Source organism: Geospiza fortis, unplaced genomic scaffold (assembly GCF_000277835.1).
Source record: "Geospiza fortis unplaced genomic scaffold, GeoFor_1.0 scaffold206, whole genome shotgun sequence".
In the NCBI taxonomy this organism is placed as follows: domain Eukaryota; kingdom Metazoa; phylum Chordata; class Aves; order Passeriformes; family Thraupidae; genus Geospiza; species Geospiza fortis.
In genome coordinates this window covers 2129692-2143047 of record NW_005054311.1, presented here as the reverse complement: position 1 = coordinate 2143047, position 13356 = coordinate 2129692, and the positions used below count along the sequence as shown (strand labels likewise).

Genomic DNA, 13356 nt, shown 5'->3' with positions numbered 1-13356 from the left:
AAAACTTTTCCCTCTTCCTTTCCACTCACTAAAATGAAGCTCAGTGCAACTTCCCCATCCTTTTCTCTCTCAGCATTGGGGTACATGGTAGTATTTTAGGAACGTTCTCCCTTTACAGAAGGTCCTACCTTATTTTGGGCATAGGACAAAAAATAGTTCAGCTTGAAAATGTTTAAATGCCAAGAAGGAAAAAAAACCCCAACATCCTAATCTTGCACATTCACAGCAAATTCGGTTCCACAGGTCATTGAAAAACTGAATTTACTTAAAAAAACCTGAAATTCTGAGTAGTATCCAGCTATTAAGTACAGTGCAGATCCTTGTCCTTGATTTCAAGCAGCTACTACGGTTGGTAAGTCATTTGTGTATACAGTTTAAATTGGGAGTAAATCCATCTAAGTCAGTGGGTTTCATCACTGTCAACTCATCTTAAAAGACAAAGGTCCTGGCATAGGTTTCTGCTTCCACTGATATCACAAGTAAATATCCCAAAGGCCTGACAACAAAAATATTTTTGCTTAAATTACCACATTGTCCTCAGATGCTACTGCTGTTTTCACTTATAAAGAAAGCTGAAAGAGGGTGGTTAAACACAAACATAACAGCACAAAGTTTGAAATGAGATTGCTGGACTATTACAATAATAGTTTACAATTCCAAGTACATGTATCACTAAATGCACTTCTAACCATTTCCCAGAGGATTTTTGTGTCACGTACTACTTACCTGTACAAGACTTACAAAACCTGCCTTTCCTAAAGCAGTGGTTCTTTCCCTCTGACTTGCTGAGTATTTCCACTGAGCATCAAGAGTTAATCAACTGTGCAAATTAACTCAAACATATGACTAAAATTTAGATATAGTCTCTGCTTTGGGTATAGAAGAGTATGGGGGAAGGTATTTGAAGCAGGACATGGAAAACACTTCAACTGCAATTTAAATAAATAAAGATAATACACAAAGCCACATAAGCTGCCCAGATAGCAATCTCGACATTATGCTTTCGAACTTCTGCTGTTCTGAGACGAGTTAAACATCTCACATTCCAACTGCCTCAGAAAGGCTGAATAAAATTTTACTCATGCACTAAAAGATTGGACTGTCACAAAGTGATGGATGGCTTTTCTATGCTCTCTGTAGGGCATTTCAATACCATAGACTCCAAGTGCTCTTGATTAAAAGGCGACATTCTCATTTAGGGTTCTGTCAGTGCCTGAGCATAAAACCATTATCATTCACCTGCACTGGTGGTTCCAGTGACAAAATACTTACCAAAATGTATAAAATACTAATTACTTTAGTCACTTTGATAGAGGTATAAAACACCCTAATGCAAAGCTCTATTATGATGTGCGAGGGTTAGAATTCAAAATTAAAAATGCAACCAAAGGGAGAATAAGATTTTAATTACATTCCCCACCTCTCAAGCATTTCTTAAAAACCTGGGGGAAAAAGACATAGCAATTTCATGACACAAGATCTCCTTTCATAATGGTACTGCTCACTTAAAAAAAAACCCAAACAACAAACAAACCTAGAAAAACTCAAGTTCAATTTCTTCTCTTCAAAATTATTAAGCAGTCAAACACAAAATAAGATGGCAAGCCTCAGTAAAAAGCTTGGATTTATTCTCAAGAGATTTCAAATGCCAAATATGTTTTCCCATTCAAAGACATTTACGTACTGTGATAGGCAAATTTTTAGAACTTACAGATATTTAAAGGAAAAAAAATTACTATTTCCTGTGGGGAAAAGTCTCAAATAAAATGTAATTGGGACACAACTGTGAATAGCTTCACGCTATCCCAGAAAAACTTGGTTTAATTTGCATTTGCCACAAAGCTCCCTTTGGCTTAAATAATAGCAAGGGATCTCTCACTTTCAGATTTCATTTGGTGGATTGGGACTACTCTGTGTTTATAAAGTTTGACAGTTTTCTATATTAAGAAAATTATAACTTGGACAAATTCATAAGCATAAGCTGAACAGCATTGCCAAAGTGGCCATAGAGCTAAAACTTTCAGTGTATGTTGAGTCCAAAAGCACGTGTTGGGTCGTACTTGAATCAAGGGTAAAAGTGAGCTCAGCTAACAGAATATTTTGATCCTTCTAAATAAAAAAGTCTCCTAAATTGATGGGCTTTAAGACTGAAAATGGATGGAAGCATACTAGCAAAAAAGACTACAGTAAGTCACAATTGGATTTTTATAAAAAAACTGCCAGTATCTTCCTTTCTCTATCAGAAAAAATCAGTCAAGGACTTTGGCTAAACTGCATCTTAAAGTTTAAAATACATCATTTGATACAGAACAGCTAAGGTCAAAGTACTTCTGGAGAAAAGAGTGGAGGATTACAATATTCCAATATGCTGATGTGCTGTTAACATTGCAATGCTGCTCAAGGAGCATACCAGAACCCCTGTGCCGAGTAACAGCCTTCAGCCAAGGTAGGAGAAGGATCCAAGTCCATTCATCTACATGTGACTGAATCAAGGACAAGGAGAGCAAGAAGTTATCAGCTCCTATGATTGATGGGAGACTGATTTCACTCTGAAATAACAAGAAAACCCCCTTTCAGTTTCCACATTGTAGTTTATTCTGTAGAACATTATCCATTCTGATGGGATATAACACTTGAGTAACAAAGAGAAACAAAACATTTCTTCAAGGAAAGGCAATTAAATAGCTTTAACTGAAAACAGGGGGTATCTTTCAGAGCTCCTACTCTATCTATTTTGCTAAGGAAAAAACACACCTGGATTAGAAGAGTTAAATTTTACCTTCAAAATGTTATGGACTATTGGGCAAACCAATACAGAAAAATAAATATTCACTTTTGCATTTTTCCTATTTTTTGCACATTTTAGCACTTGATTCTGTTTTTCTTGTCACCTTAAGAATAGTAAAATTCTAGTTTTATTTCATTTCTGCTAACCACACTACTTCTGCCATGGTGCATTGCAGTCTGAAGTTACTTAAAAGAAGGTTTTTCCATTTGTGCACAGGTATTTAAGATTGCCATACTGAAACACCATGTCAGAAACACAAAGCTTGGGTACACTGATCTATGAAACACAGCGATGCTACAGGAACTGAGAATAAAAACATTCTTTCTACAGACTTTCAAAAAGTTATCAAAGGTATAATGTATCAGAGACCAGTAATTTTATCAGATGCTCCAGAGGTCTTTTAAAGAAGATAAGAAAATAAACTATACCTCAGACTTTAAACTTCTTCAAGCTAAATCTGTCATCTTTATTGTTTGTCTCATATTACTGGACAAAAAAAAATCTGGTTGCACATGCCCTGAATATTGCATTCACTTTCCTTTCTCTAGTAAACTCACTACCAACCATTCCAGCTTTGAATAGTGCACCAGTTTCCTGTACTCAGCAGAACTGTAGATGCATTATCCAATGGATACCTACATTTAACTGGATAATGAAAGAAAAAAACAACCTGACAACTGAACCAAAATAAACATATGGCAAATTCTAATTTAGATGAAAATAAGGTAATATAAGTATCTCTTGTAGACTATTTTGAGGCAGCTCAGGAGAAAAAGGGAAGACAGAGTTGTATGGTAGAGCTAATTTGAAGGCAAATTTCTGACATATTTCTGCAGAAACATTTGTACAAGTAGGTGGTTGTTTACTCAGCTATGCAAGTTCTGTGGCACTTCACCCTGATACCATATATTGAGGTTGAGGAACTGCAGCAGATCTGAAAAGTGCCAGACAGTTCATGTTTTCAAATAAACTTCTATCCCAACTGCCTTTTTTGCTTGAAATAAAACAGAACTATTAAAAGACTTGACTTGCCACTACATTAGAATCAGTGAAGTTTTGGTATCACATCCACAATTGTAGGTGAGAGGGGAAACATAGTATTTAACATTTTGTGGTGCATTTAACAGGATCCTGTTTTAAGACATTTCCCACAATGAATTATTCAGCAAATAAAAAAACACCTTTTGGACAGATAAAAAAAAGGACAAGCATAAAAAAGGCAAGTCTGTGTCTGTAAAAAAAGGCAATTCTGGCTGCAACAAAAAGTCAGATGAAAACGGAACTTCTGACTGGAGGAAATTCAAGGTCATTAATGTGAGACTTAAACTAGCACTTCTAGTTCTAGACTATGTAAATAAAGATAATCAACTTAAAGAATAAGACCTTTCCAGATTACTACTTTGGTTTGAGGAGCCTGAGTACACTATGCATACATCAAGGAAAAATGGCCTTCCTCTATTCCAGTTTGCTGATTTTAACAGCTAATTTTGTTGTCAGAACATTGTCCTGTCCTTTCAAGGGAAGAGCAGTTCTACTAAAACATAACCATTGTTACAGGACAGGGAGACTTAATACTGTCTAAATGGAGTCGTTGATTTTTGAGGTAATTTTCAGGTTTGAATCTGCCTATGACAGGAGTGGAGGACTGTTTGTTCAGGGAGAGGACACACCCATCTTAGTCACACAGTCAGACATCTGGAAGGTGACACAGTAACACTGAATCACTGAGGCTGGAAGGGGTCTCAGGAGGTCACCAGCTCACCTCCTGCTCAAAGCAGGGTCAAAACTGACCTTGGACTAGATTCTTGGGGCTTTGCCCCAGCAGGCCCCAAACACTTCCAAGAGCAGGGACTGCACAACTCTCCATGCAGCTCTCCGCCTCCTCAGCTAGAAATCAATATCTTATAAAATAGAAAACACTGGTTTTAGTAACAAAAAGCTCTTTTGGTCTTAAGCAGTCATATAATTCACATTAATTACTGCCCTAATTTCTGCATGTTCCAATTCAGCAGTATTTTGCTGTAGTCCTGATGGTTTCAGGGCATAAATGTAACAAAGCTTTTAAGCAGAGGAGTCATCTTTTATTAAAGGTACCAGTTTATCTGGAAAATTAGGACAAGTTTTTGGATCGACTGCATACCAATACACCACAGATTAAACAGAAAGACTTTTTATGGGACATAACTTTCACACAGTTTCCTAGAGGGTTTTAACTCCCTCCACCTTTATCCTAAATGATGAGTATTTTCACAATACTTTCTCCCTTGCCCGATAAACATTGCCTATACTCCTGAGATGCCAATAACCTTTGCTGAAAATATGGTCTCCCTGATTCATATCTAACCAAACTCTAAGCAATAGTTCTGTATTTAGCTTGGGAAGTTGCTGTTTCACTTTTAAATATGAGAAAACACTTAAATGCCTGAAATTTGATTTGAGCTTTCCAGCTGTACTGCTTAAGTGACACTAGCCACACTTGTAAACCTTGTCTAATTTATGCAGAAACTATCATAGGTGTCTCAGCCTTTCCTGCCTTTCTTCTTGGTCTTTCATTAACTCAGAAAAGTAAAAATCTGAGGAAGCAATAAATAAAGCTGTCATTATAATCACACTGCATCCTTATGAACACTAGGGTAAGTAAAGCTACAAGCATGTCAACACTCCAAGGGCAAGAACTCAAAAACCTGAGTTGCTTAAAACTTTGTAGAAGGTTTTACCTCTAGGCCTGTGGATGTTTGCAAAATGAGCTATCTTTTTTAATTACATCAGGTTTTATGTAGTACACAGGTAGGTTGTACACAGAAGCATGGAATTTTGTGTGTTTATTGAAAATTGATTAATTACACAACAAATCATACTTCTCTGTTTAATAAATGATAAAAAGGCAAATATGATACTAAGAGTCTCTTTTCATGTGGTAAATCTGAGCAATGGCCTAGAATGCTTCATAAAAGGAATTTTATCTTTTAATTCTCAAAAACACTCCTTATCCACAGTAGGGTCTTTTAATCAGCAAGGACAGGTTTTCTTCCTGAGTCAGCCAGTACTTACATCCTGGGGCAGGACAATTACAAGACATGTAGCCACAGATATTCACCCCTTCCAAAATGATGGCTCTGCCACAGTGTAAGTATGTATTACTCACAAAAGAGTTTCCTTCTATACATTTCAAATTTATTTCTTGAATTAACAGTATTGCATTTTACTACAACATAAACACATCTTATTAGATGGTATGACAATTTCACTTTTTGTCTAGAGTTTAGAAAGGAAATTAGTTCTGATCCCTGTTTGCAGAACTGTGTTTTTTGTATTGAAATTATCATAAGACAAAACATGTAACAGAAATAAAGGCCTAAAAAACATAAGCAGACCATTCTGATAACCATGTTCATTACCAAACTATGGATTTGTTCTCTTTGGAACAGAGAGCAAACCTCCATCCATGGCTGTAGAGAACATCTTTCCACACTCCCACACCAGACCTGCTTTTAGCCCAGTGGTTAGGGTGTGCTTGGGAAAAAAGGGTTTGAATCCCTTCAGGCAGTGGCAGGAACAGGTAACATCAAGTAGAACTCAGATTAGGGAGTTGTAAGGACAGATGATATAAAAAGCAAGTATCAGTGCATAAGTGTGCTTCTGCTTTTGAAAGAAAGGATATAATACCTGCTTTCAAAAAGGCAGATGTTCATGGTTCTGAATCCCAAGCAGAACGAGTTTCCTAAATCTTCAGGGAGAAGTAAAATTAGGACCAGTACATATTTCTTGATAACTTATTTTGGTGGCATTTCAAAGTTAGCAGAATCAGCTGAGGGACTTAGGGGCTGACAGACAAGCAATATGACAGCTGAAGCTGTTACTTTCCAGGCCTTCCCGCAGGCAGGGACACGGGATCAAGCATTTCATTTAGTCTGTTACAGTCAACTAATGAAATCTGGAATTAAGAGTATGCAAGCTCATGAAGTAGGTTGCTTGTAGTGGACAAGTGGTTTTCCTTGCCACTTGGTCGTGCCTCTTCCCTGTGCTACACCCCACAGCTGTTAGAGTTCCCTGTGAATCAGTCCAGTTCACCAGGGCAGCAGTAATGCAGCTTCCAGGGGAGGGGGAATGTTTGGCAAATCCTGACAGCACACCTCTGTCACTGGGAACAGGCCTGGGGAGAGCCAAAGCTGGCATGATGCACACAGCTGGAGCATGCAGCTGAGACTTGTGGAGGTGGATAAGAGGGAAGACAGGAGGAGACTGGGACTCCAGTAATGAGAAACTGATCCATTTGCCTAATTGAGCCTCCTAAAGTTGCAGGTGTGCTTTGCAGTGAGGCAACACACGCTGTTTATGGATGTGAATTCTTGTGTCAGGGTCAGGCATTCTTCCCAACACAGAGTGTCACAGCTTTTATGGCTTTCTGCAGGTTTAAATAAACAGCCAATCTCTCCATTCTGTTTTCTTGGAATGTTTGAAAAATGTGTTCACAACCCTCCCTGGCTAAAAAATTAATATTAGCCTTTCTAATCCAAAATGAACACATTGAGTAAATTGATATAATATATAATTGATATAACTACAAATGCCTTGCTACAGCAAGAATTGAAGTTACTACCAAACACAATTATTGCACTTTAGAAAAATGTGAAAAACAGTTTTACACCACTTCAAATCTACAATATCTAGACAGTTAAGTTACTGCAAATTTTCTTTTGTTAATCTGAATATTTTACAGCACTAACTGGATTCTGAGATCACTTTTTAGGGGTACTACCTCTCCAGAGAAAATTTCATGCTAAAGTACATGTATGAGGTGTTTTAGATTGCTCTTTCCCCTTCAAAAAAATAACCTATCCTATTTTATCCCCTTATGATAGAAGTGGTGAACCATCCTTATTAAGTCTCCTAAATTTCCTGCATGTTTATTATGAATCTTGAAACCAGGTGTGATCATAGTAAGACTCCATTTTATGTTAGCTAAAGGAGAGATTAAAATTGTCTACTAGGACAAGTGAAGAAGGGTAAAAAACCCATGACACCAGCATACTGATGCTCACAGTAAAAGGCAACACACATATGCTTTTGCCATTCTACAACATAACACATCTATGTTTACTGTAAAACTAAAATCTATTCACATTTGGTTGGGGGAGGTAGGTAATTCTTTGAGATGGGCACTGTCTGGTTTAGTAATTCACATACTTTGATGATTATAGATCATCTGAAGCCTTCAAAATGTGATAAATGTCAAGCAAAGTTAATTCTTAGCTCCGTTTTGACAATTTCCATTTTAACCTAGATTGCTCTAGAAAAGCAATTCCCTTTTTAAAATACAGCTAAGCATAAAACACACAAAAATTTTGCCAGATTTCTGTAGAATATCTGCTTTTTGTCTTTTAATTACCATTTTTCTTCATCAGGGACTGGAGGGATTCTTGTTCCTTAACAGATTTAACTTCAAATGTGCAAGTGACAAAAAATGGGGCTTCGGGATAATCCTGTTTCTCCTTAGTAGACTGCCTGAAAATAAGATGTATTTTGGGAAAAGTATTGCAGCTATTCACTATCAGCTTTATTGCAGAAAGTATCTTTGTGGTGCAGACTCTGAAAGGATTAGATATAAGAAGTGACCCTCTGAGAGCTTCCATTCGAGAGCTGCAAGTCTGGGGGATTTTCTCTGTGGTCTGGTGAGATGCACTGCAAGGCCAGAGCATGTTAATATGTGTGGGATAGCTCTGCCAATTGAAATGCTACCTGCTAAAACTTTTGTTAAGACACGGCAATTTGTTTTGAACTGGCCAGTTTTGTAAGAGCCAAAACTCTTGGGTAGGGTTTGGTACAATTGCGCAAGAGGCTGAACTCGAAGAGCTCACCTTAGCAGTTTTTATCAGTAACTAGCAATCACCTGCAATCTATCATGGTATCTGTATTTTATCCAATGGAAGTGTCATTTAAATCAATTTAATTAGGTTTGAATTAACATCCCGTGGGAACACATTGTATCTTTTAAAGATACTATTCCAGGCAAGCAGTAGCATCAGACTGGAACTGTTTCACTGATGAAATTCATGTTTTTTTGGTTACTGTTACAATCTTACAGGATGAGAGAGGTTTTAAAACAAAAAGTGTAGTCTAGAGCATAATGACGTAATACCTTTTTAATAAACTGGCAAATAGATATGTACTTATATCTCCCTACTAGTATGCTGTGTCAGGTTCCTTCTGTCTTTCAGGGCAGGTGGATTGGTGAGAAACACTGCTTGTTTATTAAATTCTCAACTACAAAGCAGAATCATGCTTTTCTGTAGCAGAAAGTTAATATGGTCTAGCAGAAAGTCTGTAAGTCTAATAAGCCTAATACTAAAATAATTACAATAAGTTTGGTATCATACTGATTGCAGTAAACAAGGTCTGAAGTGGTAAGTAGATAATTTTTAATTTTCACTCAGAAAGTTGTCATACTGTGCACACTAAGGAGGTCCTCTAAGAGGTTGTCCCAGAACATGGTGACAGCAACAACTCAGCTCAGTAGCTCTAGTGGAACTTGCCAATTCTGTAGTTAAACTCATTCACCCTAACCTTGATTTTCAGGAACTAACAGCCAGATCAAATGGGCTCTTCAAAAAAAAAAAAAAGTTAATTTAAAATTTATTTGATGGTTTCCTATTAAGAGTGCTAGGCTTGGTAAAACAGCATGACAGGAGAATTGATTAAATTTACTGAAATTTAGGGTCAAATTCTGTGCTGTTTATGTACTAGGATAAGCTCCCTGACTTTAGTGGGCAGCTTTTGAGTACACAACAGTAATCATGTTAATATGTATATATTTAAGTCCACTTATTGAACTTACAGCTGTCTATCAGAACTGTGAAATCTGATGATTTTTTATCTCAGTTTATGAGATAAAAACATCATAATACAGATACACCTAAAATAAAAATGGAGTTCTAATTGTATCAGAGTCACTCCATTTATTTTTGTGTGGTGCATTAGACGAGCTTATTTGACAGGATAGCAACCAAACCACTTTATTTTCTAACATTGTTGTATAGCTTTTGCTGTTAAGCATAGAATGAGAAATACAGAAAGCATTAAGCGGACATATCAGTAGTACTGCTGCAGTAATAATAATTATAGATAAAATCAATATAAATACCTCATCAGTTTAAGTCTGAAGTTATTTCACAAATAATGTAAGCAAATTTACTTGACCACATTATTTAGCATATTTTCTCTCTTTAATTTTTCCTATGATAAAATCAGAAACTTTTTTCCAAATCATTCTCCTATCTTACTGCAAATGCTATCTTTAAAGATTGTTAGCTCTCACAGAAAAGCGTTTCACTTTGTTACTTACATCTTGATCTGGAATATACCCTTTTAAAAGCTTCCTGTTGCAGTATAATTTATAAAAATAATGGTGTGAACATTAAGGTAGAGCAACTGGTGGCATTTTAAGATCAGTATCAAAGATCCTATCCCAGGTTAAGTGATAGTAATTAATGAGACAGGAGACCTGGAAACAAGTCTGAACAAGAGCCAGGGATGGAGCTGAATCAGCAGCTACTGGGAACCACTGGGCAGGGATATCTAAGGGAATGGTGCTGTATAAATCACTACACAGCAGTGGTTTTGACACATTAATGTTACTATTTAATATACATAATAATCCTCCACAGGGCTGCAGCAAAGACTGAGGTATTTTGCAGTGGCACAACAACATGGGAGGAATAATTGTGTAATGCTGATGAAAGTGAAGTAATCAATTTGCAATCATGCTTTCCTGTAAACTCACTTTTAATATCACATTTGGTAAATACAGGCATTATGTCCAAAAAGCATGTGTCTCCTTCTGCAGACATGACTGACAAGCCCTATGAGCAATGTGCTTCCAAAACAAATATGACTCAATACCTTTGGGTCGGTAACTCACACAAATCACACAGAATGTTCTGTGTTGGAAGGGACCAACAAGGATCATCAATTCCAGCTCTCAAGTGAATGGCCCATATGGGAATTGAACCCTGAACCTTGGTGTTACTAGCATAACACTAAAAAAAAGATGAAGAATGTTTTTTGGTAATGTTCCTAAGGTGTATCTTAGAGAAAGTAGCAATTCACATGTTGGAGAAACAAAATCAAAACGTGGTTTATAAAAATCTGTATGCTGTGTGATAATTGTGCCTTTTTGTAGTATATACACAGTCACTCAAACTAGCTGATTACACTGCTATTCTTAAGTAAACTTGTTATATAAAAAATGAACACATTCTTGAAATTTGCAGTTTTACCAGATCAGCGTGTCTTTCGGGGTAAGCATTGTGACAGCTGCTTGTGACATAGAGCACATGAGAGAAAAACTAAGTATACAATTTGCAGAACTACCAAAAATCCCTTTTTGTTTAATTTCACAAAGATAGAATCAGAGACATGAGGATGTTCCCAGTTGGCACAATGTGAAGTGTATTTTCACATAGGCAAGCACGAGGTTCTCAGCAGAAGTTGTTACTTAATACAACAGGGGGTCCCCAGATCTAAGTTGACCTCTGCAGGTAGTTTTAAACCTTCCAGTAGGAATTATTTTACCTGAAGTTTGCTAGTTAACCAAGGAAATAATGTCAGTTTACTTAAAACACAAACCATTTAATGCTGAGCTATGGCATGATACGTTTTGGTGAGCTATGGCATAATCAACATTTTTAACTCAAAACATGCAGAGCCCCCATTTCATTTCTGTTTGAACTGGCTTACTCCAGGGCTAGCCAGGAACATTGAATGAGATTGCTAGAATGAGCTGTTGCTTGTCCCATTCCTGAGGTTACACATTTTCCGAGGCATTTTTTTATTTTCCTTGTGGGATTGATCTGCACTGCTGAAGTCAATGAATGTGTACGATGACTTGGATGTTGTGTTGAGAAATTACTTCTTTCTCCACTGAAATGACTTGTGAGAAGAATTACAAAAACTGCTTGTCACACAGTATTGAAACCCAGCTTGAGTAAGAAATCATGGATTGTCTCATAACACTGGAAGCTGCCCACAAGATTAAGTTTGGTGTCAACTTTGGAAAACAGTTTTAGAGGCTGAAGGGTGTGGGGAAGTCTTAAGCATAAATTACTTGATAGGCATTTAAGTTATATACCAATATATAATGCTTTATATCTGCATATACACACACACACATGCACAGAACAGACAGGTCCACACTGGAAAATTCAGATCATCATCATCTCTATCACACCTTGAAAAAGTTGTCAAACATGATCATGTCAGGCAGTAATTTTTCACAGTTATGGTGCAGTTTGTTAGTGACATTAAGCACTGTGGTGTGTACTCCCTGTCCTAGGATAAGCCCACCAGAAAAGAAACCATGTAACTGCCACGGGCTGAAAACGAGAGCATCATTCAAATGAGGAAGAGTTTGTGTCTTTGCTCTCGTGCGTGCACAATGGCTTCTATTTGTCTGGAGAGAAGATTGCTGAAAAATGCATGAGCATTTTTCCTGATGTGAAAACAAGCAACCTAACTGACAGTAGGGCAGACTTTGTAGCTATGCTACTGTTATAGCTCATGAAATATTACTGAGAAGAATCATTTCTTGGGGAAAGAAAGGAGTCTGCCATTTTTTCCAACCCTCTTTTGAGCACTGTAGCTACCAAAATCTTTCTAGAAGTAATCCAAGACATAACAGCATCTCAAGTCTATAGAGATGTCATATACACGCTGACTCTTTACATCTTCTAGGACTTCATTTTGGAGCATGAGATGCCACCTCATCATCAAGAGGCAGATGCAGAACAGAATTTTTTGAGTGATTTCTTATTTCTATAATGGTGTGATCTACACTTCATCATCAAGAAACAGACGACATCAACTTGGGGATGGGTGCTGGAGTGACACAATACAGAAAATGAGGCTGCACCACCCACTGGGATTGAGGTTTGGAGTTTAGGACAAACTGACATTAATATATCCCTTCTCCCTCTCTGATTGACCCTGTTCCCCAAAACTCAGGCTTTCTGACGCTACATCTTCATTTCACACGTAAATAAATCTTCTATCCACTCAGTCAAACTGAGAGAAGGCCATGTGCGCTGCACACAGCAGATCTAGCAGCTGCTGGAATGTGCTCTGTCCAGCACTAGTCCTCCCTCCGCGACAGCGCAGCTGCCTCACACTGAAATCAGAATCACGGAGGGTCGGAGATTTGTGAATCTGGGGGTCCGCACGGAGCTCGAGCACGGCGCAACCCCGCGTACAGAGCTGCTGCTGGAGGCGAGCGCAGGGAGGGAATAGCGAGCTGCGGGGCGGCTTGCTCAGGACGTGTCACCCACCACATGTGTGTGTCACCACACGCGGTATCTCGGTGGTCACACACGCATCTTCCTTCCACGGCATCCCGGTTATGCTTTGCCTCATGGGGCCGCACACTGGGCCGGGGAAGGGGGGAACGCCGCCACAGGCCCAGCTGTGCCCACGGCGGGGAGGGGAAACAACATCCACGCTGCGGCGGCACCAAGGAAGGCCCGGCACTCGGCTCCCCACCTCTCAAGGGCCCCGCCGGCCCCAGGGAGACCGCAGCC

The 13356-nt window shown here is 38.3% G+C and overlaps 1 protein-coding gene across 1 annotated transcript in view; it reads right to left on the bottom strand.

Annotated features, from left to right (window-relative positions):
* Positions 1-13112, bottom strand: part of INO80C (INO80 complex subunit C) — a 29521-nt gene extending 16409 nt beyond the window's left edge. Inside the window, exon 1 of the mRNA XM_031055634.1 lies at positions 12967-13112. Within this exon, the coding sequence (XP_030911494.1) occupies positions 12967-13112 (146 nt within the window). The remainder of the gene's footprint in view (positions 1-12966) is intronic.
* Between the last annotated feature and the right edge of the window lie 244 nt (positions 13113-13356).